The sequence below is a fragment of the Pogoniulus pusillus genome, chromosome 28, assembly GCF_015220805.1.
Source record: "Pogoniulus pusillus isolate bPogPus1 chromosome 28, bPogPus1.pri, whole genome shotgun sequence".
NCBI classification, from domain to species: domain Eukaryota; kingdom Metazoa; phylum Chordata; class Aves; order Piciformes; family Lybiidae; genus Pogoniulus; species Pogoniulus pusillus.
The window spans coordinates 18482586-18510518 of NC_087291.1; the positions used below are offsets into that span (position 1 = coordinate 18482586).

The 27933-nt window shown below is 58.7% G+C and overlaps 1 protein-coding gene across 3 annotated transcripts; it reads left to right on the top strand.

The window, feature by feature from the left end:
* The first annotated feature begins 323 nt into the window (after positions 1-323).
* On the top strand, positions 324-27620 carry RUNDC3B (RUN domain containing 3B). 3 transcript variants are annotated; one of them, XM_064167294.1, is made up of 11 exons: positions 326-614; positions 4494-4609; positions 7782-7915; positions 10127-10212; positions 11016-11105; positions 12005-12085; positions 13288-13456; positions 14773-14930; positions 23455-23601; positions 24032-24147; positions 24628-27620. In XM_064167294.1, exons 1-11 carry the CDS (start codon positions 511-513, stop codon positions 24771-24773), a joined length of 1347 nt encoding a protein of 448 aa, XP_064023364.1. In that variant the 5' UTR covers positions 326-510; the 3' UTR covers positions 24774-27620. The 3 variants fall into 3 exon arrangements, with proteins under 3 accessions (XP_064023366.1, XP_064023365.1, XP_064023364.1); XM_064167296.1 differs by lacking the exon at positions 23455-23601 and having other exon boundaries at positions 324-614; XM_064167295.1 differs by lacking the exon at positions 12005-12085 and having other exon boundaries at positions 324-614.
* Positions 27621-27933: the final 313 nt, after the last annotated feature.

Below are 27933 nucleotides of genomic sequence, written 5' to 3' on the forward strand. Positions count from 1 at the left end.
GGAACTTTAGACGAGGGCCTGGAGTGGCAGGACGAGGACAGTGGCTTTGAGCTGGGAGAAGCTGGACTGAGATGAGCCATAAGTAATTCTTGCCCATGAGAGCGGGGGGACACTGGGGCAGGCTGCCCAGGGCTCCGGTCTGGGGCCGGGGGAGGTGTCCCTGCGCACGGCGGGGGTCGCAGCCGGATGATGGCTCAGGTCCCTTCCAGCCCACCCCGGGCCGCGCCCATGTGGCGGAGGGCCCAGGGTCCCCTCCGCACCCCGCTCCGCCCCCGCCCAGCGCCGCCCCCCGGCGGCCCCGCCCCTCCCCCGGGCTCCTCCCCCGCGGCTGGAGGGGGCTTGGGGGGGCTGCCCGAGCCGCCCCCGCCGGGACCCCTCCGCCTGCTGCCGGCCTGCCGCGGGGAGCGGCGCGGCAATACGGAGCCGCCTGCTGCCCGGCGAGCGCAGCATCCTCGGCGCCCGCGAACAAAGGCTCGGCGCCAGCCGCCGCTGCCCCGGCGCCCGGCGGGGATGGCGGCGCTGGGCTTGGGGGGGCTGAGCGCCGCCGCCCGCAGGAAGAGCGGCCCGGCCCGCAACGCCGCGGTGGAGCGCCGCAACCTCATCACGGTCTGCAGGTGAGGGCCGCCGCGCCGGGCCCGCCGCTGCCCTGCCCGGGAGGCCTCCGGTCTGGCCCCGCCGGTGTGGCCCCGGCCTCTGGCGGCACGGCTCGCAGCGGCGCTGGGCGCCGGGGGCGGCGCAGGTGGCAGGCGGGGGCTGTGCCGGGGCTGTGCCGCTGCGGGGTTAGGGGGTCTGCAGCCCCCGGGGGTTCCGGGGCTGTGCCGCTGCGGGGGTAGGAGGTCCGCAGCCCCCGGGGGTTCAGGGGCTGTGCCGCTGCGGGGGTAGGGGGTCTGCAGCCCCCGGGGGTTCCGGGGCTGTGCCGCTGCGAGGGTAGGAGGTCCGCAGCCCCCGGGGGTTTCGAGGCTGTGCCGCTGCGAGGGTAGGAGGTCCGCAGCCCCCGGGGGTTTCGAGGCTGTGTCGCCGAGGTGGGGGGTCCGCAGCCCCCGGGGGTTCCGGTCCCGGGGGGATAGGCTGCCCCCAGCCCGCAGGGTCCCGCAGCGCGGCGAGAGCGCAGCCTCCGTCGACCTGACTCAGCTGCTGCGGCGGCCGGGACGCACCTGCTCCGCCGCCCCGAGGCTTCACACCGGCTGCTTTTGCAGGGGGAAGCTTGTTCTGGGGACCTGGCTTGCGTCCCGGGACCGAAGGCGTCCCCTGGAGCCGACCAGGGCAGAGGAAACTGCAGTGTTGGGCTGAGGTTTTCGTGTCCGTGCAAATAGAACCATGGAATGGTTTGGGGTGGAAGGGACCTTTAAGCCCATCCAGCCCCAACCCCACGCCATGGGCAGGGACAGCTCCCACCAGCACAGCTTGCTCCAGGCCTCATCCACCCTGGCCTTGAGCACCTCCGGGTGGGGGCAGCCACAGCCTCCCTGGGCAGCCTGTGCCAGTGTCTCCCACTCTCACTGGCAAGGATTTCTTCCTCATCTCCAGTTTCAATGTCTCTTCCTCAGGATTCCACTCATCCGGTTCCATCTAGACCGCCTGGGTCCTGGTGCAGCATCTTCAGCTGGCAGTGTGGCCGCTGCTAAAATTCAGGCAGTAGATGCTGGATGTGAGGTGAAGTCCTGAGCTGTTGTTCAAGCTGCTGCGGACAGAAGCGCTGTGCTGGTGCAGTTCCGAGGCTCTGGTGCTGCAGGAGCAGTCCCGGGGAGGCTGCATTCAGGGGATATTTTTATCTCCAAAATGTAGATCAGGAGATCTGCAGCACAGCCTGCATCTGGGGTAGCCACATCTTCATTTCAGCATCTTGCTGCTGAGCTTACACAACCTCAGTCATCCTCCCCGTGGCTTCCCACTGATGGCATTGTTGGATCCGTGCAGCACTGCCTGGCCAGCAGCACTGCCCCATTACATCATGGCAGAGTTTTAAAGCCATGGGCATGCTGACAGCAGGGGCTCCTTTGGTTTGTCTTTAAATTATCAACTTCATTTCCATGTTATCTGGAGAAAGTCTTCAGCAGACTTGTGATGAGTGCTGGGAGTGCCACGACAAGGGGAGGGGGCTTTCAGCTGGGACAGAGGAGGCTGAGACTGGAGATGAGGAAGAAATTCTTTAAGTGAGGGTGGAGAGAGTCTGGCCCAGGCTGCCCAGGGAGGCTGTGGCTGCCTCCTGCCTGGGGGTGCTGCAGGCCAGGCTGGGTGAGGCCCTGAGCAGCTGAGTGTAGCTGAGAGGTGTCCCTGGGCATGGTGGGGAGGCTGGTGCAGAGGAGCTCTGAGCTGCCCCCCAGCCCTGAGCACTTCTGGGATTCTGTGAAGCAGAGGCAGCAGCAGGTTTCCATTTCACTGTCGTTGCAGTGCTGTGGATGTTGGCACCTTGCAGGCCTGGGCAGTCCCCTCGCTGTTCTCAGGTGGTGAGATCGGGGCAGAGGCATTTCTGTGCCAGCAGCAGAGCCCACCAGGGCTTTCTGCCTGGGAGCAGCTCTGCTGCCCTCTGAGCCCTTAGGTGGCCTTGCTCACTTGGTTTGTTTGCTGTCCTTGTCCTGCACTCGAACTGATGCTGAGACACTTAAAGACTGGGGGGATTTCTGCTCAGGACAAAGATCTGCTCCAGCACCTGCCTGAACTTGATGCCATTTTGGTACTTTCAGTTCAACTTTGCTGCACGTTCAGACAATCTGACATGTGTGAGCCCACCCAGGGCCTGGCAGGGCTGAGGAGGTGAAGGGTTTGTTGTCACCACGTGCCTACACCTGTTTGCACTTTTGTTCTTCTGCTAGTGTAACAGGAAGCTATTTCTGTGCTTTCCTTGCTTCTGATCTCTTCTGATGCCTTCTGAGCAACAGCCAAATTGGGATCAAGGCCAGTGAGAAAACTCATTCCCACTCCAAGTCCTCAGAGGCTGTGGAATGTTTGTGTTCAACACAGCTCCACTGGATGCATTCACTTAAACTGGGAACCTGGCACCGGCCACTCGGAGAGGAAAGCAGCATCTGGAGGGTAGTGGTCAATGGGTTTATGTCTAGGAGGAGGTAGGTGACAAGTGCTGTGCTCAGGGGTCTGTGCTGGGACCTTGCTAATCCAGCAGTGATAGAGAGAGCCAGGCTGAGGCAGCCCCAGCAGGTCTGCAGGGACCCCAGGCCGAGTGCTGTGCTCGGCAGCACTGAAGCTGGCATGGGGCCAGGCAGAGGGACCTGGGCAGGCTGGAGAGGAGGCCTGAGGAGAGGCTCAGCAGGTTCAGTGAGGCAAAGTGCAAGGTCCTGCACCTGGGTCAGGGCAGTCCTCGAGAGCAGTGCAGGCTGGGGGGGATGAGAGCAGCTCTGCAGCGAGGGACTTGGGGATGCTGGTGGGGGAGCAGCTGGGCAGGAGCCAGCAGTGGGCACAGAAGGCCAATGGCAGCCTGGGCTGCATCCACAGCAGTGCTGGAAAAGACTTTTAAGCTCACCGAGCCCAACCCTTCCCTGACTCCACCAAGGCTGGGACTAACCCATCTTCCTCAGGACCACACTCTGCCTCTTGGAAACACTTCCCCTCCACAGCTGCCTAGCAGAGATCCTGGCTGGGCAGAAATGCCCTGCTGAGCAGAGATGTCTGCCACTGAAAATTGCTTCAGAACGTGGAGGAGTTCAAAACTGACTCATAACTTGGCAGTGCAGAAGCAGCTTCCTCCTCCACCCTCCTCACTCCTAACTGCTGTCCTGCCAGAGCCAGGAAAACAATAGGAGCCTGCAGGAGAGGTGGGATGGGGAGGTTTGCTTCACGAGGTGGCTCGGGATTAGATAATGGAGCCGAAACTCTTCAAAGCAGCTGGCAGCTGAGTGGGAGCAGAATGAGCCTCGTTTGCTGAAGGAGCTTCGGGAGGCTGCGTGGCTGTGCTCGGGAGGCTCTGGGGTTACCTCTGCAGCACAGAGCACTGCTGGTGTAGTTTTCAGACTGCTCCACACAGAATCACAGAGTGCCAGGCTGGAAGGGACCCCAGGGCCTATCTGCTGCAGCCCTTCTGGGTGCCAGTGCAGCTGAACTGAGCTGGCTCAGCACCTGCCAGGCTGAGGCTGCAGACTGCCCAGTGCAGGGCACTGCACTGCTGCCCTTGGCAGAGGATTCCTGTGCCCAGTTGTGCCCATGGGGAAACATTTCCTCTGCAGCCCAGTGAGCATCTCCCCAGCAGTGACCTGTGCCCAGCACCTCTTGTCTTTCCCATGGGACTGCTTGGCAAAAGGGAGTCTCCATCTCCTGGCAGCCACCCTCTGTGCCCTGGTGCACGGGCATAAGCTCTGCCCTGAGCCTTCTCTTCTCCAGGCTGAGCAAACTCATCCATTTCTTCTTCTGGAATGTGTTTGTGCTGCTCTGACTGACGCCACCAAGGTGGGTTTCTGCCCTTTGCTGCTCTGGTTTGTGCAAGGCAGTGTCCTGCTCTGGAGCCGCTGCTGGAGTTCTGACTGCCTGTCCCCCTGCTGCAGGTTCTCAGTCAAGACCCTGATCGACCGTTCGTGCTTTGAGACCATCGACGACAGCTCCCCCGAGTTCAGCAACTTCGCAGCCATCCTGGAGCAGATCCTAAGCCATCGGCTCAAAGGTGAGCCCCTGCCCTGCCTCGCCGGGGGTGGCTGTGCCGGAGCTGGGGGCTGTGAAACCAGGGGCACCAGGACCGCCTGGCTGCTGAGCGGAAGCGCTGCTGAGGCTGTCCCTTTGCTGCTGAATGCCTGTGGAAACGTGCAGGAAAGGCAGGCTGGGAAACATGTTTCCAGAGTTCTGCTTGGAAGAACAAGTGGAAGTTCAGCCTGGAGTTGAGAGGACTCCAGGGACACCTAACAGCAGCCTGCCAGGACCTGAAGGGGCTGCAAGCAGGCTGCAGAGGGACTGTTTGCAAAGGCCTGCAGGGACAGGACCAGGGCAATGGTTTGGAATGAGAGCAGAGCAGATTGAGCCTGGGTGTGAGGGACAAGTTGTGCAGCAGGAGGCTGCTGGAGCAGTGCCACAGGCTGCCCAGGAAGGTGGTTGAGGCCCCAGCCCTGGAGACATTCAAGGTGAGGCTGTGAGCAAGCTGCTGTAGTGGAGGATGCCCTGCTGAGTGCAGGGGCTTGGCCTGGATGAGCTCTGGAGCTCCCTTCCAGCCCAACTGTTCTGTGATTCTATGGAGCTGAGCTCTGCTTCTCTGCCTCATGGTAAGGCTGTGAGGAGCCTGCAGGAGAGCTGTGCTGTTTGCTGCTGTGCCAGATGCTGCAGAGAGCAGATCTGTGGTGCTGTCTCATCCCATTGCTGTCTCCCTCCCCTGCTTCTGTTGCCTTCTTTTCCAGACACTGTTCAGGTCCTTTCCTAAGCTGCCTTTTGCTGTTGGAGTGTAGTGGGTGTGGATTCAGTTGCTCTGGCAGAGGTCGGTGGTTGCTGCTCCTCTGGTGGGCACTCAGCTGCTGCTCTACTGCAGGAAGATGTCTGTTTGCCTCCTCTGATTGTTCAGGAGGAGGCTGCTCTGCTGAGGGGGCAGAGTGTGCCTCGGCAACGGCAGGCGTTACAAGAGGACTTGGAGGCTTCTCCACAGCTCTTACTTCTGTGTGCAGCTCCTGAAACGATTTGAGGATTCAGAAGGGCAGCAGCATCATCATCTAAAGATAGATGTGGAAGATGCCAATCTACTCCTTTTCCTCCTGCTGCTTGGTAGTCTTCATAACCAAGCTTTGTGAACAGCCTTGTGTGGGGGCTGACACTTCAGCAGCACAATTGCTACCTGCTGTCACCCTGTCACAGAAGCAAAGCACCCAGAGGGGCACAACCCTGCTGTTTGTCACACTCAGGCAGAGCTGAGTGCAGTCATTAGGGCACTTAGCAGCTTGGGGCTGCAGGCACAGTGCTTAGGTTTCTCCTTCTCCCCAGCTTCAGTTATCCTTGAGCACAAAGCATCAGCCTCGTGTGTTTAGACACGTTTCTTTTCTGTGCCCCACACCTTTGGCTTCATGTTCTGCTGCTCAGGACACAGGAGAAGCCATCAGAGCTTGACAAAGAGGTTAGAGGTGAATGGACAAGTGCTGTGCTCAGGGGTCTGTGCTGGGACCTTGCTAATCCAGCAGTGATAGAGAGAGCCAGGCTGAGGCAGCCCCAGCAGGTCTGCAGGGACCCCAGGCCGAGTGCTGTGCTCGGCAGCACTGAAGCTGGCATGGGGCCAGGCAGAGGGACCTGGGCAGGCTGGAGAGGAGGCCTGAGGAGAGGCTCAGCAGGTTCAGTGAGGCAAAGTGCAAGGTCCTGCACCTGGGTCAGGGCAGTCCTCGAGAGCAGTGCAGTCTGGGGGGGGGGATGAGAGCAGCTCTGCAGCGAGGGACTTGGGGATGCTGGTGGGGGAGCAGCTGGGCAGGAGCCAGCAGTGGGCACTGGCAGCCCAGAATGGCCATGGCAGCCTGGGCTGCATCCAGAGCAGCGTGGCCAGAGGTGCAGAGAGGGGATCCTGCCCCTCTGCTCTGCTCAGACCTCACCTGCAGGGCTGGGGCCAGCTCTGGAGCCCTCAGCACAGGAAGGACATGGACCTGATGGAGAGGGTCCAGAGGAGACCACCGAGATGAACAGGGGGTTGGAGCAGCTCTGCTGTGGGCACAGGCTGGCAGAGTCAGGGCTGTGCAGTCTGCAGAAGAGAAGGCTGCAGGGGGACCTCAAAGCTGCATTTCAGTACCTGCAGGGGACCTCCAGGCAGGCTGGGGAGGGACTGTACAGAAGGGCTGTGAGGACAGGCTGAGGGCAATGGTTTGGAGCTGGAGCAGGGCAGAGTTAGGTTGAGCAGCAGGAGGAAACTCTGCACAGTGAGGGTGGGAGGCACTGGCAGAGGCACAGGGAGGTGGTGGAGGCTCCATCCCTGGAGACATTCAAGCTCAGACTGGATGTGGCCCTGGGCAGCCTGCTCTGGCTGGTGCTGTGCCTGTGACTGCAGAGGATGGACAAGATGAACCTGGAGGGCCCCTTCCAGCCCAGTGCTGGAGATCCCATAGAACACAGAACTAAAAGGCAATTAGGTGTTCTTGATGGGAAGGGAATGGATTGAAGCACGAGGAGAGCAGGCTGTGATTTACAACCTGCCAGCAGCTCAGCACTGCAGAGGTCTCCCCCAGCCTGCTGCAGGGCTTGGGGCCTGGGGAGTCATTGGGAGCTAGCACTGGAAGATGTCAGCTCCTCCTGCAGAGGAGCTGGGGAGGTGCAGCCTGCAGAGGAGAAGGCTCCAGGGGCACCTCAGAGCTGCTGCCAGTGCCTGAAGGCATCCTGCAGGAAGGCTGCAGAGGGACTTGTGCTGAGGGGCTCTGAGCCAGGCCAAGGGGAAGGGTTTGGAGCTGAGGCAGAGCAGGGGGAGAGTGGAGCTGAGGCAGAAGTTGTTGAGTGTGAGGGTGGTGAGAGCCTGGCCCAGGCTGCCCAGGGAGGCTGTGGCTGCCTCCTGCCTGGGGGTGCTGCAGGCCAGGCTGGGTGAGGCCCTGAGCAGCTGAGTGTAGCTGAGAGGTGTCCCTGGGCATGGCAGGGGGTTGGGGCTGGATGACCTTATGGTGCCTTCCAACCCATTCTCTGAAGCTGTGAGCTGTAGCAAAGCCTGTGCGGTGCTGTGAGGGGAGCCCTGGTGAGAGCAGGAGCTGTTTGCCCCTCCAGGGTCTCAGCATCGTTTCAGATGTGGTTTCCCTCTGCCCTTCCTCGGCGCTGGATGTCGCTGGCACAGGATGCTGTGGTTCCTCCGCCCCGAGCAGGGAGGCTCCTGACGTGTGCTGTGTTGTGCTTCGGCCCAGGTCAGGTCTCCTGGTTTGGCTACGAGAGCCCTCGCAGCTTCTGGGACTACATTCGCGTGGCTTGCCGCAAGGTCTCGCCCGGCTGCATCTGCAGCATCGAGAGCATGGAGAACGTTGGCTCCTCCCGGGCCAAGGTAGGGCTCACAGCCTGCACTCGCTGCTCTCCTCCACGCACGGCGGCCCCTGCTGCCCAGCCTGCCGCGCCGCTGCTCCGGGCTCCACTGAGCCACCCACGGGCACCTGCAGCACAGAGCCAAGGGCAGCCTGGGCTGCACCCAGAGCAGTGTGGCCAGAGGTGCAGAGAGGGGATCCTGCCCCTCTGCTCTGCTCATACCTCATCTGCTGGGCTGTGTCCAGCTCTGGAGCTCTCAGCACAGGGAGGACATGGACCTGATGGAGCAGATCCAAAGGCCACCACCTTCATGGGGAAGAATTTTCTCCTTGTGTCTCACCTCAGCCCAGCTTCTGCCAGTCTGAAGCCATCCCCTCTCATCCTGGCACTCCCAGCCCTTGCCAGATGTCCCTCCCCAGCACTGCTGTAGCCCCTTCAGCTACTGGCAGGCTGCTTCCTTCTCTTCTCCAGGCTGCACAGCCCCAACTCTCCCAGCCTGTGCCCACAGCAGAGCTGCTCCAGCAGCCTGTACTTACAAATCCTTCCTGGAGAGCCTCCTGTTGCACAGCCTGAGGATTATTCTGCTTCCAGTTCAGATTTATCTGGCAAGTGTTTCTGGATCCCAAGATTTTAATGGAGAGAAAGATGTGACCCCAGTGGGCAATAAGAGGCAAAGCTTTTCTCTGCAGCAGCCTGATAAATAAATTCACATCTTCCTCTGGAAGGCCTCATGCCAAGGAGCAACCAAAGCAGCTCCTTCAGGCAGCAGGCTGAGGAGTGCTGCTGAACTTGTCAGGCTGTGAGGATATTTGGGATACCTTCATCTGGAAAGGCTAGAAACAGGTCTGCACAGGTCTACACTGCCCATAGAGCACAGCCCTGTGAGGAGAGGCTGAGGGAGCTGGGGGTGTGCAGCCTGCAGAAGAGGAGGCTCAGGGCAGAGCTCATTGCTGTCTGCAGCTGCCTGCAGGGAGGCTGTAGCCAGGTGGGATTGGGCTCTGCTGCCAGGCAGCCAGCACCAGAAGAAGGGGACACAGCCTCAAGTTGTGCCAGGGCAGGTCTAGGCTGATGTTAGGAGGAAGTTCCTGGCAGAGAGAGTGATTGGCATTGGAATGGGCTGCCCAGGGAGGTGGTGGAGTGGCTGTGGCTGGAGGTGTTGAAGCCAAGCCTGGCTGGGGCACTTAGTGCCATGGTCTGGTTGGTTGGGCAGGGCTGGGTGCTAGGTTGGACTGGCTGAGCCTGGAGATCTCTTCCAACCTGCTTGGTTCTATGGCTCTATGATACCAGTGCATGGGGATCAGCTTTCCTGGGGTCCAAGTGGGTGCCTACTTCAGCCCAGAAGCTGTTAGGGAGGGTTTGCCAGTCAGGGCAGCAGCAGCAGGGTTGGACCTTCACACAGCTTTAGGTTGGATATTAGGAAGAATTTCCTTGCTGCCAGAGTGGGCAGGGACTGGCAGAGGCTGCCCAGGGAGGTGGCGCAGTGCCCACCCCTGCAGGTGTTCCAGAAAGGTATGGCCATGGCACTGGGGCCATGTCTTGGTGCCCATGGTGGGGTTGGGCTGCTGGCTGGGCTGGGTGGTCTCAGAGGGCTTTCCTAACCAAACAGTTCTGTGGTACTGTGAGGAGTCAAAGTCTGCTCCAAGCCCCATGAGCAGCCTCCGTGTGAGGAGGGGAGCAGGCTTCTGGCAGGTGAGGAGCTCTGGCAAGAGTTTTGGGGGAAATGAAGTGGTGGTGGAGGTGTTGGGTAGAAAGTTGGACGTGGTGATGGTCCTAGAGGCCTTCACCATGCTTTGTAGTTGTGTGAGTCCCTAAGTCTGTGTTGCAGAGGACTGCAGGCTGAAGGCAGCTCTGCAGAGAAACTTCCTCTTCACTTCCCTGCCCTCTGCCCAAGCTGCTGCTGTGCTCTTGGTGTGTGTCAGAGTGCTGCTGCTGCTGTTCAGCATCTGTCCAGCTTGCTCTGAGCTCACCTCCAGCCAGCTCTATGCTCTGGCACATTGAGGTGCTGGAGCAGGGCCAGAGAAGGACAAAGCAGCAGGTGAAGGGTGTGGAGAAGAGGACTGGGGAGGAGCAGCAACCCAAACGGTTCTGTGCCTCCACCTCGGCAACAGTTCCTGCTGGGGCAATGTCACTGCTCAGGGCATTGCCTGGGGTGAGCCAAGGCTTTGCTCCCAGCTGGGAAACCAAGGCTCTGATTGTGGAATGCTTCAGCTTCTGTTACTGTTTGTCCCTGCAGGGCCGGGCCTGGATCAGAGTGGCACTGATGGAGAAGCACCTGTCTGAATACATCTCCACAGCTCTCAGAGACTTCAAAACAACCAGGTTCTGGCAGGCCTTCAGCTCCACAGGGCTGTAGCAAACGTTTCCCAAGGGAGGGACTCAGGACTGGAAGTTGAATGGTCCCCCTGAGGCTGGTGCTGGCAGCTCTTGGTTCCCCTCTTCCCACATGTGCATTCACCTGAGGCCCTGTGAGCTGGCAGTGGCCACTTGCAGCCCAGAGACCAACCATGTCTTGGGCTGCAGCCACAGCAGTGTGGCCAGCAGATGGGGAGGTGACTCTGCCCCTCTGCTCAGCTCTGGTAAGAGCCCCCCTGGAGCACTACATCCACTTCTGGTGCCCCAAGAGGGACATGGAACTGCTGGAGAGGGTCCAGAGGTGGCCATGAGGATGATCAGAGGGCTGGAAAACCTCTGCTGTGGGCACAGGCTGGGAGAGTTGGGGCTGTGCAGCCTGGAGAGGAGGAGGCTGCAGGGAGACCTCAGAGCAGCCTGCCAGGACCTGACAGGGCTGCAGGAGAGCTGGGGAGAGGCTTGTGACAAAGGGGTGCCAGGAGGAGAGGGGATGGCTTCAGACTGGCAGGGGGAGACTGAGACTGGAGATGAGGAAGAAATCCTTGCCAGTGAGAGTGGGAGACACTGGCACAGGCTGCCCAGGGAGGCTGTGGCTGCCCCCTCCCTGGAGGTGTTCAGGGCCAGGCTGGATGAGGCCTGAGCAAGCTGTGCTGGTGGGAGCTGTCCCTGCCATGGCAGGGGTCTGGGTCTGGATGAGCTTAGAGGTCCCTTCCAAGCCAGGGCATTGTGTGAGTGATGCGAGAGCAGAAGGTGCTGAGTGAGTCCCGTTGCAGGAGGTTCTATGAGGATGGAGCCATCGTGCTGGGGGAAGAAGCCAACATGCTGGCTGGGATGCTGCTGGGGCTCAACGCCATCGACTTCAGGTACCGCACTGCCTGCCTCCAGCGGCTGCCTCCAGCGGCTGCCTCCAGCGGCTGCCTCCAGCGGCTGCCTCCAGCGGCGCCCGGGAGGGGCCCTGGCACTCAGGCGCTGATGGGTTCCCTGGGGAGTGTGAGAGACAGGGCTGGGGGGGAGACAGGAGGAGACCTTGAATAGCTTCTCTGGGTAAGAACAAAGTGATGTCATAGTTGAGCCTGCAGAGGAGAAGGCTCCAGGGGCACCTCAGAGTTGCTGCCAGTGCCTGAGGGCATCCTGCAGGAAGGCTGCAGAGGGACTTGTGCTGAGGGGCTCTGAGCCAGGCCAAGGGCAATGGTTTGGAGCTGAGGCAGAGCAGGGGGAGAGTGGAGCTGAGGCAGAAGTTGTTGAGTGTGAGGGTGGTGAGAGCCTGGCCCAGGCTGCCCAGGGAGGCTGTGGCTGCCTCCTGCCTGGGGGTGCTGCAGGCCAGGCTGGGTGAGGCCCTGAGCAGCTGAGTGTAGCTGAGAGGTGTCCCTGGGCATGGCAGGGGGTTGGGGCTGGATGACCTTACGGTGCCTTCCAACCCATTCTATGAAGCCATGAACTGTAGAGAAGGCTGTGAGGTATTGTCAGGGGGGGGCTGGTGAGAGCAGGAGCTGTTTCCCCCTCACAGTGCTCCCAGCATCATTTTGGCTGCATTTTTGCTCTCCTTATTTTATGACTCTCTATTTCATTAGCCTTTAATCTGCTGAGGCACTTCCATTTCACATCGAGCAGCCCAGCCTGGCTCAGCTTCAGTGCTCACTTCTCCAGGCCTTTCTCATTACCATAACATGAGGACAAATCAAATCTCCCCCTCCTGAGATGCAGCTTTGCTGCCATTGAGTCTCCCTGTGGTAACCTTACCCTGGTGTCTTTGTTTTCCCAGTTTCTGTCTGAAGGGAGAGGGCCTGGATGGCAGCTTTCCAGCTGTTATAGATTACACACCCTACCTGAAGTTCACCCAAAGGTACTTCTCATCTCGACTCTCAGCCCACACTCTGCTGCCCTGGCTCTGGGGCTTGGCTCTGTAGCCATCAACTCAGAAGCCATTGTTGTGTATATTGAAGTTCTAGCAGGTAAGAGGTGACTTGGGTCTGCAGGTGATAGGAGCAGAGGAAATGGCCCCAGGTTGCACCTGGGGAGGTTCAGGTTGGAGATGAGGAAGAATTTCTTTGCTACCAGAGTGGTCAGGGACTGGCAGAGGCTGCCCAGGGAGGCGGTGGAGTCCCCATGCCTGGAGGCGTTCCAGACCTGTGTGGCCATGGGGCCATGGCACTGTGGCCATGGTTTGGGGGCCACAGTGGAGCTGGGCTGCTGGCTGGGCTGGTCTCAAGGGGCTCTTCCAGCCCAAAGAGTTCTCTCACAGATCTGTAGCAGGAGCAGTTAGCACATAGCAGAAAATCAGGATCAGCTGAGCTTCTGATCTGACCTCCCAGCTGCATCTTGCTCTTCTGCTCAGCCATATGAGTAATAATGAGCAGAACTGACACTGTCTGCTATGGAGATGACCCAGGGCCTGCAGCAGCTCTGCTGTGGGCACAGGCTGGGAGAGTTGGGGCTGTGCAGCCTGGAGAACAGAAGGCTGCAGAGAGACCTTGGAGCAGCCTGACAGGACAGCTGCAGGACAGCTGGGGAGGGACTTTTGCCAAAGGCCTGGAGTGCCAGGAGGAGGGGATATGGCTTCAGACTGGCAGCAGCTGGGCTGAGGTGAGCCATGAGGAAGCAATTCCTGCCCAGGAGGACACTGATGCACTGGGACAGGTTGCCCAGAGCAGCTGTGGAAGCTCCAAGCCTGGCAGTGTTGAAAGGTCAGGTTGGCTGGGCCCGTGGTCAAGCTGGGCTGGTGGAGGTGTCCCTGCCCATGGCAGGGGATTGGGACTGGATGATCTTGATTGTCCCTTCCAACCCACTCTGTCTCCAAGAGAGCATCCCCCACGCAGCTGTCTGCCTGCCCCAAGAGGCTGATGTTTTGCCTGCTCTCTAGGTGGCTGCACAGAGGGCAGCTTGAGCTGTGAGGTGATCTGTGCCCACACTGCAGTCCTTGGCTTAGGTGCTGCAGGCATCCCACGAGGCTGTCTAAAGCTGCTGTGGAGAGCCAGCCTGCTTCCCTTGGAGGGGAGTTTGCGTTGCCCAGGGGCAGCTCTTCTCTGACAGGTTGTGCTCCTTCAGCTCCGACAGCATCAGCAGCGACGAGGAGGAGCTGCGGACGCTGGGCAGCAGCGGCAGCGAGGGCAGCACCCCGGAGAACGTGGGGCCGCCCTTCATCACCGACGAGAACAGCTGGTACAACAAGTGCAAGCGGGTGGAGCACAAGTACCGCCTGGCCCTGGAGCAGAAGGTGAGGGGCGGCCTGGGCAGGGAGCTCAGCACCAGCCCAGTGCTGCAGCACCGCTGCAGGGGAGGCAGGGAACAGGTTAGGTGGTAGTCAGCGTCCCAGAAGGGCTCTGACACCCTCTGATCCCCAGGGTGGCTAAGGGCCTTTGCTGGCTGATTTGACGGAGAAGAGGTCTGAGGAGGGGGGAAGAGAATAACAACAGCAACAACAATGCTGGGACGAGGTTTCATTGTGAAACTGAGAGGTCCTGGACCTGTGGAGAGCTCTGGCTGCCTCCTCCCTGCTCACAGCTGCAGACAGGGTGTCTGAAGCTGCTGGCTGCAAGCACAGCCATGGCCACGCTGGGCTCGGGTTGGTGGCTGGCCTGGCTGGCCCTTGGGAGCTCCTCCAGCCCAGCCAGTCCTGCGGTTCCGTGGCTGCTGCGTTGGCTCAGCAGTGCTGTGCTGCTGTGGCCCCAGACCCTCGCCTGTGCCTCTGTGCTACCTCGGGTAGGTGCCCACAGGAGCTTCTCCTCTGCAGAGCAGCTGCAGCACTTGCTGAGCACGGGAAGGTCTCCGTGCTGGATCTCTCTTTCCAGTGCTTGCACACAGCCTCCTGGCCTGGTGCAGGTTGTTGGCACCCAAGCCATGGTTTTGGCAGTGCCCTGCTTGCCTTCCATCTGCTGTGTGAAAGCCTCCTCCCTGCGTCCTTTGGATCTGGCCCTGCTGCCCTCGTTTGGTGGTGCCTGGCTCTTGGGCATTACAGACCCATGAGCAGAGGCTTCCTCCCTGCCCTTGCCAGGTGCCTCTGGGGGCCTGGGAGTTTGTCCTTTCCAAGTTGTCTCTTGTCCAGGTGGCTGAGTCACAGTTGAGGCACGTTGTGACTTGTGTGGAAGTTCTCCCCCCCTCTTGTGGAGAGATGCAAGCTCCCCTGCTCTCTGCTCCCTGTGCGTGCTGGAGCTCCAGAGCTGCCCAAAGCAGAGAATCATAGACTCATAGCATGGTTTAGGCTGGAAGGGACCTCAAAGCTCAGCCACTTCCAACCCCCCTGCCATAGGCAGGGACACCTCCCACTAGAACAGGTCCTCCAAGGCCACATCCAACCTGGCCTTGAACACCTCCAGGGAGGTTGTGGAGCACAGAATCACCCAATGTGATCCACATTGGGTGATTCTGTGCTCCACAACCTCCCTGCGCAACCTGTGCCAGTGTCTCAGCACCCTCACTGCTAAGAACCCCTTCCTAGCACCCAGTTTGAAGCTGGAGCTGGGAACACCTGAGCAGACAAGAACAGCTGCTTGCTGTGTGCTCTTCACAGCCCTTCTGCACTTCCCTTGCCAGGGCTACCTGGAGGAGCTGGTGCGGCTCCGAGAGAACCAGCTCTCCCAGTCTGTCTCCCAGAACAAGCTGCTGCTCCAGAGGATCGAGGACATGCACCTGGCCCACAAAATGGAGAAGGAGCAGCTGGAGTACATCATCGTGGAGCTGCAAGACCAGTTGTAAGTCAGTGTATTTGTTGTTTGTGGCGCCACAGGATGGGCTGGAAGGGACCTCCAAGAGCACCAGTTCCGCCCCTCTGTCGCAGGCAGGGGCACCTCCACCAGCCCAGCTCGCTCCAGGGCTCATTACTACAGCAGCATTAATTAACTTGTTCATGCAGCACCAAAACCCTTCTGGTCCTGTAGAAATGAGAGGAACTATTGACAAGAAATTGGTGTATTTCACATTGGTTTGATTTCCACCCCCCCACCCCCTTCTTCCTCTTGGAAAATCAAACACCCAGAAACACCTCTCCTGAGAGCTGCAGCAGCGCAAGGCAGACTCCCTCTGGGGTTCACTGAGGAATTTTGGTCTAACCTGGAATAGCTTAAGGGGAACTTGCTTAATTTCTTTTCCCTTTAATGTATTTTTATAAGGTGTTCTTTCTATTTTATCACTTCCAACTTTAAGGTCAGCCTTAAAAGAGCGCATTGGAAGCAGCTTCCTTTCCAACACTGTGCTTGAGGAGCTAGGCAGGAGGCTTCTCTTTGAAGGCTGCATTTGAAGTGCCAGGCAGGAGAGCATAAAGGACTAATTATTGTCTTTGTACAGACTCTGTTTTACTGTTGTGTGGCTTAGACACAATCAAAGTTCATTTGAGCTGAAGCAGTTTGCTGATTATCCTTTCTTCTGTTCAGGGCAGGCTGCTAATGCAGCAGGAGGTTTGGTTTCTGGGGTTTAATGGCATATTCATAGAGTCACAGAATCAGCCAGGTTGGCAGAGACCTCCAAGCTCACCCAGCCCCAACCAACCAGACCATGGCACTAAGTGCCCCAGCCAGGCTTGGCTTCAACACTTCCAGGCACAGCCACTCCACCACCTCCCTGGGCAGCCCATTCCAGTGCCAATCACTCTCTCTGCCAACAACTTCCTCCTAGCATCCAGCCTAGACCTGCCCTGGCACAGTTTGAGCCTGTGTCCCCTTCTTCTGCCGCTGGCTGCCTGGCAGCAGAGCCCAACCCCACCTGGCTACAGCCTCCCTGCAGGCAGCTGCAGACAGCAATGAGCTCTGCCCTGAGCCTCCTCTGCTGCAGGCTGCACACCCCCAGCTCCCTCAGCCTCTCCTCACAGGGCTGTGCTCCAGGCCCCTCCCCAGCCTTGCTGCCCTTCTTCAAACACCTTCCAGCACCTCAACATCTCTCTTGAATTGAGGAGCCCAGAACTGGACACAGCACTCCAGGGGTGGCCTGAGCAGTGCTGAGCACAGGGCCAGAAGAACCTCCCTTGTCCTGCTGCCCACACTGCTCCTGAGCCAGCCCAGGATGCCATTGGCTCTGCTGCCCACCTGGGCACACTGCTGCCTCCTCTGCAGCTCCTCTCTCCCAGCACCCCCAGGTCCCTCTCTGCCTGGCTGCTCTCAGCCACTCTGGCCCCAGCCTGTAGTGCTGCTTGGGGTTGTTGTGGCCAAAGTGTAGAACCCTGCACTTGGTCTTGTTCAGTCTCATTCCCTTGGCCTCTGCCCACCCATCCAGCCTGGCCAGGTCCCTCATCTGCACACTCACTGCTGCTGGACTCAATCCCCTGGTCCATATCATCAGTAAAGACATTGAACAGGCCTGTGCCCAGCACTGACCCCTGGGGCACACCACCAGTGCCAGCTGTCAGCTGGGTGTGGCACCATTCAGCACCACTCTCTGGGCCCATTGTAAAATGGAGCATTTAGGAGCCATATGTGCATCTCACATCACCTGCAGGTGAGAAACACTTGAGTGGCTTCAGATCCTTACCTAATTTATCCTCCCAGTCCTGTCTGTTGGGCAGGGAGGTGCTGTGCTTCTGCAGACACCCCCTGGTAACGTTTCAAGGCCCAGAGGGATGAAGAACCTCTTTGTGATGACACACTGCCAGGAGGCTGCTGTGGTTTGCCCCTGCAGTAGCTGTGTGCTCTGTGCTCTTCAGGACAAATCCAAACTCCATCCTTGTACCTTTTATCTGGAGGAACTTGTATGTGTCTGAGCCCTGAGGTAAAGTGGCAGTGGTCTGTGGCCTCTGCAGTGAGCCAGGGTGAAGGTAAAGATGGCTGTGGGCTGCTTTGGTTCCTCTCCCTGACCTCTCCCAGACACCACCCAGCAGGGCCTTTTCTAGGCAGTAAAAAGTGCTTCTAGCTGTAAACATCTCCCTTTTTTGGGTGTCTTTTCCTTCCCCTCTCTCGTGGTTGATCATTTTATTACCAGTGCTTGAAGCTGGTTTGCTGCAGCTCCTGGGAGCACAGCATTTGCATTTCATCTGTGCCAGGCAGGCAGCTGAGGAGGAAAAGTTGCTTTTCTGAGCCTGGATTTTTTCCTGACTGCCTGTGAGCTTCTGAGAGCTGCCTGTTGCTGTTCTGTTCTGAGTGATTCATCTTAGCCATCTTTGGCCTCCCTGATGATCTGGGGGAGGAGGGGGGGAGGTGTGAGCTCATTTGAGCCCACTCTGATACTTGGGAATTCTGAATATCCAGACCTGCTGCCGAGTTTCAGCTGAGCTGTACCCAGGCTGCTGTCAAGGTCTCAGGCTTCAGGGCGTGACTGTGTGTGGCTGCTTGTGTAAGGGCTCAGATGGTGGAGCAGTTCCTGCTGCACCTTGACAGGCAGCTGGGGAGAGAGGGAATTGTGCACCGCTTCTGCTCTGAGAGCAGCCTGCCTCTGGGAGTCTGTTGGGAACTCACAGCTGGGGAGAGGGGAGGGCAGAAATATTGCTGCCAGGTTTGTGGTGGTCAGCACCAGTCCTGTTCCACCTCTCAGAATCGTTTGGTCATATTTCTCCTGCCCTCCTTCTTTTTGGCTTTCCCTTCCTCCTTCTCCCTTCTTCCCTCTCTCCTTTCCTCCCTTCCACCTCTCCCTCCTCCTTCTCCCTTCTTCCTTTCCTCCCATCCTCCTCCTGCCCGCGGTGAGGCTGCCCAGGCAGCAGCAGATGCTGCAGCAGCCCTGTGGCTGTGCTGAGCTGTGAGGTTTGGCCTGGTGCTCACAGAATTCTGAAGCTCAGTGCTTTGCTCTCCTCCCAGCAGCAGCAGTTTGAAGCAGTCAGTATGTGCTGTCATCTGAATTCTTTGTCAGCAGGGAAGAGCAAATCTGAGGCTGTGGCTCTGGCCTAGGCACAGCAGAGTGCTGTTTGTAGGGCACTGGGAGCTGCTGGGGAATCACTGCCTGTGGAATGGGATCCTTGGGAAAGAAACATTTCTAGCCTGGCTTTTTAATGTTGTTTTCCTATCCCACTGGCTGCTTCCTGCTGCTTCAAACTTCTCTTGAGTGAGTATTTGTTGACCTTTCCAAAGTGGTGTTTCACAGGTGTGCAACCAGAATGTTTTCCATGGAATTCTCAATGGCTTTGGGCAGAACCTGAGTCTGTCCAGGTCCGTGTCAAAAATACCCCAAGCTAACCAACCAACAATAACAACCCAACCAACCCCAGCCTGGGGAGCGAGGAGCAGAGGCCTGGCTTGCTTGGCACTTGGGGTTGCTCCCCAGAGCAGAAGGAGCAGCACAGCCTTGTTTAGTTCAAAGCCATTTCATGGCAGGAGAATGCTGAAGCTGAAGGTTGAGGCAGGTGGCAGAGGGAAGGCCCCCCCCCAAGCTGTGACTGGACAAGTCACAGAATCACCAACTGGTTTAGGTTGGAAAGAAGCTTCCAGACCACCCAGTGCCATGGGCAGGGACAGCTCCCTCAGAGCTATCAGCACTGCCAGGCTTGGAGCATCCCCAGCTGCTCTGGGCAGCCTGTTCCTGTGCCCCGTGGGGAGAGATTGCTTCCCAGCTACAGACTTGTTGAGGCTGGGTGAGACCTTCGAGGTCATCAGGGCCAACTAATGTCTGCCCTCAGCCTGGCTTGTGAAGCTGTACTGCAGCACCTGATGGACTATCAGTAGCACAGGCTGAAGCTAAAGCACAGCTCATGGAGGAGAGGCCTCAGACTGCACAGAAGGAACCATTTCTGTGCTGGGAGGGTGGTCAAGCACTGCAGCAGGCTGCCTGGAGAGGTGGGTGATGCCCCAGGCTTGTTGGCATCTGGACAGTGTGGTTCAACTGCTGGTCAGCTCTGGAGCCATCAGGCAGCTGCATTAGATTATCCTGTGAGGTCTCCTCCATCTGGAGCTGCTCTGTTCTGCTCCTTCACCACCCTGGCAGCAGCTCCAGCTGCCAGCTTGCCCAGTGCTGTGTCACTTGTGATGACGAGGAGGCAAACTCTGGCTGTCCCTGAGGTGTTTGCCATGGCTGGGGGATGGTTTTGCCCAGGACTAGTTGTGGTTGAACACTGGAAAACTCAACAGCTCCCAGGTGCACAGCCAAGAGAAGCTTAGGTCCACAGAATAATAAAGTGGATTGGGATGGGTTGAAAGAGACCTTCAGGATCATCCAGTTCCAACCTCCCTGCCATGGCTCCCACAGGAGCAGGTTGCTGAAGGCCAGGGCAGGGTTAACTGCAGGTGAAGTTTATGCAATTCAAACTGTTCTCATGTGATGAGAGAGTTGGAGCAGCTCTGCTGTGGGCACAGGCTGGCAGAGTTGGGGCTGTGCAGCCTGCAGAAGAGAAGGCTGCAGGGAGACCTCAGAGCTGCATTTCTGTACCTGCAGGGCAGCTGCAGGCAGGCTGGGGAGGGACTGTTCAGAAGAGGCTGTGGGGACAGGCTGAGGGCAGTGGCTTGGAGCAGGGCAGAGTTAGGTTGGGCAGCAGGAGGAAGCTCTGCACAGTGAGGGTGGGAGGCACTGGCACAGGGAGGTGGTGGAGGCTCATCCCTGGAGACATTCAAGCTCAGACTGGATGTGGCCCTGGGTGGCCTGAGCTAGTTGGAGCTGTCCCTGCTGCCTGCAGAGAGTTGGACCAGATGAGCTTGGAGGCTCCCTGGAACCCAATGCAGTCTGTGAAGCTGTGCAAATGAAATCATCTGGAGCCCTCTCACCTTTCAGGCAGCCCTCCTGTAAGCCTGCTCTCTTTGTAAGGCTCTAATCCTCAGCTGCTCAGCACAGCAAATCCCATTTGCTGCTGCTTTCTTTTCTCACTGAAAGTAAGCAGGAGATTAAATTTTAATCCTTGATCTCCTTGGCAGACTTCATCCCTAGAAGTCAAAGCTGAGAGTGCTAATCCTGCTCTCCTTGGAAAGCCTTCATGGCTCCTGGCTCTCGAGCCACGATGCACACCAGCCAGGCCTTAGCTCTGCTCCTGGGTGTCCTCCCTCTGCCCCCAGCTAGGAGCAGCACTGTCAAGTCCTCAGTACTTCAGCCAGGTCTGTTTTCAGCTCCCTCTTCCCTCAGCTTCTCTGTACCTTCATGGAATGGCTTGGGTTGGAAGAGACCTTGAAGGTCATCTACTTGCAGCTCCCTGCCCCAGGCAGGGACACCTCCCACCGGGCCAGGAGGCTTCCAACCTGCTGCCATCTGTGAGTGCCTCCAAGTGTTGTCTGCAGACCTTGTCCTGCATCATCCTCGCTCCCTCACAGCTCCAACACAGCAATGCTGCATCACATTGCAGCTGAAATGCAGCTCCATGCTTCTGGAGAGGAGCAGCCCCAGAGGGGAGCTGAGCAGCGGCTGAGGGCTGGGAGCAAGCAGCAGGGGCCAGGCTCTGCTCAGTGCTGCCCTGTGACAGGACAAGGGGCAGGGGACACAAACTGCCACCCAGGAGGCTGCACCTCAGCATAAGGAGAGACTTCTCTGGTGTGAGGGTGCTGGAGCCTGGAGCAGGCTGCCCAGAGAGGCTGTGGAGCCTCCTGCTCTGGAGGCTTTGCAGCCCCACCTGGATGTGTCCCTGTGTGCCCTGCTCTGGCAGGGGTTGGACTCAGTGATCCCTGGTGGTCCCTTCCAGCCCCTCCACTCTGGGATTCTATGGCTTGTGACCCTCAGTGCTGGTCTTGGGCTGGCCTGTGGGGTCTGCTCCACTGCAGCAAGCAGCTCTTGCCCCTTCGGGGGGCTGGGGGCTGAGGCTGCCTGCAGGCACTCAGGTTCTCTGCCTTGCAGTTGGTGTTTCTCAGCTGTGCTCTGTCCTCGGGAGCAGAGCATCAGAACCAAAGCAGTGCACAGACCTCCTCCTGCAGTAAAAACAGGAGAGAGGACAGCAAAGGGCTACAAAGCTGCTGGGGGCCCTGGAGCATCTCTGTGGTGGGGAGAAGCTGAGGGAATTGGGGCAACCTGAGAGGGATCTGATCAATACTGCAAGGGTGGGGGGCAGCAGGATGGGGCCAGGCTTTGTTCAGTGGTGCCAGTGCCAGGACAAGGGATGAGGGGCACAAAGTGGCACATCAGAAGTCCATCTGAAGATGAGGAGGAACTTCTGTCACATAAGGCTGCTGGAGGTGGTGGAGTCTCCATCTCTGGGGCCTGTCAAAGAGGCAGAGCTGTGGTGCTGAGGGCCATGGCTTGGCCCCAGCCTTGGCAGAGCCAGCTCATGGTTAGACTCAGCTGTCTTCAGGGTCTTTCCCAACTAAAACAACCATGTGAAGTCCTCCTGAGCCAGGAGGTGGTGCAGTGCCAGTAGCTAACTTCGCGCGGCCTCAGCCAGTGTTTGGGTTTCCTCGGATGGCACCAGGGCATCCCACGGGGAAGTGAGAGCTTTGGGGCGTCAAAGTGGCTCTCCCTCAGCCCCCTTAGGAGGTGAGGGGGTGATCCCAGGGCAGAGGAGCTGATTTTTCACTGGCCTGAGCACTGGGAGGTAGCTCTGTGCCCTGTGGCGCTGCCCACCTCATCCTGCCAAGCTGCTGTGCTCCCAAGCAGCCCTGCTGAGCTCGCTGCTGTCTCGCCTGCTCTTGAGGAGGTTTCCTTGCTGAGGTTCTTGCCTGCATAGGTCAGGTCCTCCCAGAGCACAGGCTGCAGCCCTGAGGACGTTAGCTGTGGGTCACAGCAGCGAGGAGCTCCTGGCAGGCAGGGGCCAGGGGCAGCCTCCTCTCCCTCTGGTGAGCAGCAGGAGCAGAGGAAATGGTTTCCAGCTGTGCCAGGGGAAGCTCAGGCTGGATGTGAGGGATTATTCCTTCGCTGGAAGGGTTCTCAAACGTTGGAATGCTCTGCCCAGGGCAGTGCTGGAGTCCCACCTCGGGGGTGCTGCAGTGGTGTGTGTGTGGAGCTGGCACTGAGAGCCGTGGGTCAGTGTGACCCTGCAGTGCTGGGGCACAGCTTGGGCTGGATGAGCTTGGTGGTCTCTGCCAACCAAAGATATTCTGTGATCCTCTTGTGGAGTCTTCTTCTCTGGAGGGATTCCAAACCCACCTGGACATGCTCCCAGGCAGCCTGCTCTGGATGAACCTACTTTGGCAGGTGGCTGGACCAGATGGCAGCCAGAGGCCCCTTCTGAACCCTGCCATCCTGTGACTGCACAGTAAGAGGCTGGGCTTGGCCTGCATCTAGGGAAGACATTTCCCTGGCAGGGGTGGTGAGACACTGGCACAGGGTGCCCAGGGGCTGGGTAGATGCCCCTGCAGGGGAGGTTGGATGGGGCTCTGAGCTATCTGCTGACTGCAGGGGGTTGGACTGGATGTGTTTTAAAGGTCTTCTCCAAGCCAGAGCATTCTGTGGTGCTGTGGTCAGCTGTGGGGCAGGGAGAGTCACCCAAGCTGTGCAGCTGGGCAGTGCAGGTGACCATGGGGCCTTTGGCTGCAGGCTGCTGAGTGCACTCAGCAGGGAGGTGCCCAGCATGTGCTCCTTGCTCAGGGCACAGAGAGAGGCTTGGTGTGAAGCAGTATTTGCCTGCTGCCTGGCATGGCCTGGAGCAGAGGACTGTGGGCTCACAGCAGCACACTATGTCTCCAGAAGTGGTCCTGTGCTGCCTGCAGCACCAGGCCTCCCTGCTGTCTCCAGCACTCCTGGCAGCTGGCTCCCAGCACTGCCACAGCAGCTACCCTCTTCCCAGGTTAGAAACCTGCTCTGCTTCCGAGGCTGTGGCTGCCCCCTCCCTGGAGGTGTCAGGGCCAGGCGGGGTGGGACCTTGAGCAAGCTGGGCCAGTGGGAGGTGACCCTGCCTATGGCAAGGGGGCTGGAGCTGGATGATCTCTGAGGTCTCTTCCAACCCAGCCTAGGACTCCGTGGCTCAGGGCAGTGTTCAGAGGGCAAAGCCAACGTGCAGGGTGCTCAGGGGAGGTGATTGCTGTCATCTGCAGCCACAGCTGGAGCCTGTTCGGTCCCAGCTGGACGCGCAGGGCAGAAGGAAGGTGCCTGGGCTTTGGCTCACTCTGCAGCAGTGCTGGGTGGGGGCTCTTCAGCCTGTTCCTGGAGCTGAGGAGGATGGAGAGGGCTTGGTGTTCCCAGAGCTGGCTGCTGGTTGCCACTGTTCTGTCAGGACCTCCAGGCTGCAGCTGCTTTTCCAGTGCTTGTGCAGAGCTTCTCAGTTCAGCTTTTCCCTCTTCCTAGAGGCCTCTCAGTAGGTGTCTCAGCTGCTTGCCCACGGCAGGATGAGCAGAGTTAGAGGCCTTGGGCAGCCTGCAGGCTGTTGGCCAGTCAGAGCAGAGCTTCAGCATGGCCAGGGCTGCTGGTCCTGTTTTCTGCCTGTCCCTGAAGGAGGTGTCCTGCTTTTTGCATTCCCAGGACTGTGCTAAAGAACAATGACTTGAGGTCAAGACAGGAACTAACCACTCACCTCACCAACCAGTGGCCTTCCCCAGGAGCTCTGGATGTCAATGCTGTGGCCTTGGACACTCTGCTCTATAGAAAGCACAACCAGCAATGGGATGAGTAAGTCGAGTGTTGACTTTGATTCTCCTCTGGAGGAGCAGGGAAGCTGCAAGGGACACATTTGCCCTGGCCTGCTCTGGACTGTGTCCTGGTGGAAGGGCCTGCTGCAGTGTTTGAGGATCAGCAGGTTCTCCTTCTCCTGCCTACCAGGAAATGTCCTTCCTTTGGACTCAGTGGGAGTAAACGGAAAGCACTGCTTCAGGAAAGCCCCACCATCAGAGTGTTTAGGAGAGGGCAGGCTGAGTGCCCAGGTCATTGCCGAGAGCTCTTAGAGGAGAACTGAAGCTGTTCTGTTATCACAGGATGAGTTTTGGCTGGAAAAGACCTTTAAGACCATCAAGTCCAACCATTAAATGTCTTACCTTAGCAGATACCTAATGATTTGAGTTCTCTTTCCCAGCCTGGCTGTTAACTACTCCTTGCTTTGCAGGAAGAGTTTTCACAGCCTGGAGCAGCTTTCAGCAGAAGTTAGCCTTTCCCAGTCCTCTCTGGAGCCAGGTCACTCGCAGGATGGCAAGCAGGATGGAATCAGCTTGTTGCATGAAGGTATGGGTTCATTTCTAGATTCACAGGATGGGTTGGGTTGGAAGGGACCTTCCAGATCATCCAGTCCCAATCCCCTGCTGTGGGCAGGGACACCTCAATAATTCCAAGACTTTGTGCTGTCCTTAAGGGCAAGCTTCAGAAATGCTCCACATCTCCAGCAGGGGCCCAGGGGCAGCTGGCTCCAAGGAGCTGCTGGCTCTCTGCTGTAACTCAGATCTTTGGACTCCTTTAAGTGTCCTTTCCTCTTGTTAAAAGAAAGGCTCCAGGCTTTGGCCCTGGCAGTGCTTGGGCTAAAGCAGAGAGAAGATGATGATGATGATGTGTTGCCTAGGGAGGTCCTGGCTGCCCCCTCCCTGGAGGTGTCCAAGGCCAGGCTGGATGAGGCCCTGAGCAAGCTGTGCTGGTGGGAGATGTCCCTGCCCATGGCAGGGGGTTGGGGCTGCATGATCCTGAAGGTCTGCCTCTCCTTTCTCTTCTCAGGGAAAGAGGACACCCCCTCGCTGCTCGGCCTCTGTGGCTCCCTCACATCAGTAGCCAGCTACAAATCCCTCACCAGCCTGAAGTCCAGTGAGTGCCTGGCCAGCCCCACCACAGAGATGACAAGCCCAGGGCTGACACCGTCCTGAGGCCCAGCCAGGGGCCTTGGTGCTGCACAGCAGTGGGGACTGCCACGGGCCCAGCTCAGCTGCTTTGTTTGCTCTCCTCACGGTTTGCTGAGCACGTCACAGCTTCTCTTCCTTCTCATCCACTTTGGGGTTTTTTGCCTTTTTTTTTCCCAGAGGACTTCTGAGACTTTCTTCCCATTTCACTCTTGGGCAGGTGGAGGACACCAACTGACATTTAACAGGAAAGGCTTGGAGCTCAGTCCCCTCCCTCGCTGCCACAGCCTTCCTTCCTGCTGGCCCTGCTGTGCCCCTGGCTGCTTCCACCCGCAGAGCACACAGGGATCCTGCGCTCTCCCTGGGGGGAAAAGAAGCCTAAACCCCAGCTTTGCATCTGTGTCTGGCACAGGCCCTCCTCAACCCACCAGCAGCAGTCAGGCTGACTCGGTGCGGGGCTTTGCATTCCTGCCAGGGTCATGGCACCACTCTGGAACAGCAGCTCAATAACACCCAGCCCTGGGCTCCCCAGTTCAAGAGGACAGAGTTCTGCTAGAGAGTGTCCAAGGGAGGCTATGAGGATGCTGAAGGACCTGGAACATTTGTTTGATGAGGAAAGGCTGAGAGCCCTGAGGCTGGTTGGGCTGGAGAGGAGCAGCCCCAGAGGGGAGCTGACCAATGCTCAGCAAGAGCTAAAGGCTGAGGGGCAAGCAGCAGGGGCCAGGCTCTGCTCAGTGCTGCCCTGTGACAGGACAAGGGGCAGGGGACACAAACTGCAGTCCAGGAGGCTGCACCTCAGCATGAAGAGAAACATCTTTGGTGTGAGGGTGCTGGAGCCTGGAGCAGGCTGCCCAGAGAGGCTGTGGAGCCTCCTGCTCTGGACAGCTTCCAAACCCACCTGGCTGTGTTCTGTGTGCCCTGTCCTGGGTGATCCTGCTCTGGCAGGAGGGTTGGACTCAATCTCTAGAGGTCCCTTCCAACCTGTCCCATTCTCCCCACTAGTTCCTGAAGTTGCATGTGAGGAGCAAGTGCCACCTGGTCATGCCAGGGAAGCACACTTGGCCATGGCACATGCTGAGAGCCTCACTGAAGGCCTGGAGTGACCTGAGTCTGGACAGTCCAAGCTCACAGGAGAAGTGTCTTGGTTTATTTGCCTTGCTGGAGAGCTGGGGTTGGACCTTGGCAGGTTTGGGTTGTGTTTAGTGGCAGGATCCCAAGGAAGAGTGCAAACGGGAAAGCAAAAGCAACACAGTGGTGAGGACTTTACTCATCCCTGCAGTAGGGTTTGTCTTGCACAGGAGGTAGGCAGAACTGACTCCAGCTTGGAGTCCTTGCCATGGACTTCAGGCACTGACAGAAACAAAGCTAGGAGAGGCTTTATGTAAATACAACTTTCCAGCTCACCCAACAGCTTCTGGAATTGCAAACTCCATCCTTAGTTCTTTGTAGGACACAAGGGAACCTCCAGCTCTGCCACTGCTGAGGAGGCATCGCTCAGCAGCCCCTTGGTGACTCCCCCAACACCAAAGCCTGGCACTGGGTGGTGCTTCCAGGCCCGAGGGAAAATGCTGCTTTGTGCCAAAGAAGCTTCAGAACTTGCTTACATGAGTGGCTGCAATACCAGACAGACCCTGAAGGACTCCTTGCTCCTGGGTGTTTCCCACTTACCACCACCCTCTGGCAGCTTCCAGTTGCTTGGCCTCTTGTAACGGCAGCTGGCACTGCAGCTGTGATCTGCGCCACTTGGGGTGGCCTGGGAAGAAAGAGGATTTGTGCTTCCTGGACTGAAAACTACAGGAGGAGGTCAGCTGCTGCCAGTGTGAGGCTGTGGATCTCTGTAAGTCCAGGTATGGTTTGGTTTACCTCGAGGAGGCTCGAGGTGATCAAGAGGAGGCCACCAAGGTGGTCCACGGGCTGGAGCACCTCTGCTATGGAGACAAACAGAGCGTTGGGGCTGTTCAGCCTGGAGAAGAGAAGGCTCCAGAGAGACCTTAGAGCAGCCTTCCAGGATCTGAAGGGGGCTCCTGGAGGGCTGGGGAGGGACAGGAGGAGGGGGAACAGCTTCAGAAGAAGCTGGATTGAGATGAGACATTTGAGAGCAGTTCTTCCCATGAGGGTGGTGAGGCTCTGGAGCAGGTTGTCCAGAGCAGGCACAGAAGCTCCAAGCCTGGAGGCTTCCAACCCCTCAGCTCTCCAGCCTGCAGTGCTGGAGGTGGTTGTGCCCATGGCAGGGTGGGCAGCTGCTGCTGCCATTCCAATGCAGGCTTCTAAAGCAGCTTAGCAGAGTCCACCAGCGCTCATCTTTCAAGCCCCCCTGCACCTGCCAGTTAATTGCTGTGTAATAAAGTCTGGCAAAGCCTTCGTGCAGCATCAGAACCTCCATGAGCTCCGCCTGGCTGTGTCGCTGTGCTCGGGGCAGCTGAGGCAGCTCACCGAGTGCTGGGTTCCAAACTCGGATCTCTTTTGACTAGAGGTGAGTTTTGCCCTCTCCCTGGAGGTGTTCAAGGCCAGGCTGGCTGAAGCCCTGCGCAAGCTGTGCTGGCAGGAGGTGTCCCTGCCCGTGGCAGGGGCCTTGAGCTGGGTGGCCTTGAAGGTCCCTTTTTTAGAATGTGATGAGTAGAGGAGCAGCAAGAGAGCCCCGACCGCAGCCCAGGGCAGGCGCAGGTGCCGGGGGCTGTCGGCTGTGCTCCGCCGGCGCTGCTGCTGCGAGCTGTGCCTCCTTAACCGGAGCCTCCTGCGGGGCCTGCGCCCCTGGGCGCCAGCCTGGGCATGGGAGCTGAGCGCTGTGTGCTGCTCGGCTCGCCAGGTCCCAGGGCGCTGCCTCTGGGGCTGCCCTGCCGTGCACGTCCATTAAACGTTTTGTACCATCGCTCATTCCTGCTGCTTCTCTCTCTTTTCATCGCCAGCACAGGGCAGGGGCCTCCATTTGCTGAGCTCGCAGCCCAGGGCCTCAGTCGGGGAGAGGTTTATCTGGCTGCGTCTTACTCCCTGTGCTCCAGACCCTGCTGCTGCCCCCTCCTTGCTCCTGGGGCCAAGAGGCTGCAGCTGGGGGGGGTTGGTCTCCTCCTCAGTATCGGGGACTTGCAAAGGCATGGAGTGGCAGGAGGAGCGCAGATGGCTTCAGCCTGGCAGCAGCCGGACTGAGACGAGCCATGGGGGAGCAATTCTTGCCCAGGAGGGTGGGGAG

Coding starts and splice junctions, on each gene's coding strand:
- RUNDC3B (XM_064167294.1), top strand. CDS start 511: ATGGCGGCGCTGGGCTTGGGGGGGCTGAGCGCCGCCGCCCGCAGGAAG. Junction 10,213..11,015: donor AGAGACTTCAAAACAACCAG/GTTCTGGCAGGC, acceptor GTCCCGTTGCAG/GAGGTTCTATGAGGATGGAG. Junction 23,602..24,031: donor CACAACCAGCAATGGGATGA/GTAAGTCGAGTG, acceptor CTTGCTTTGCAG/GAAGAGTTTTCACAGCCTGG.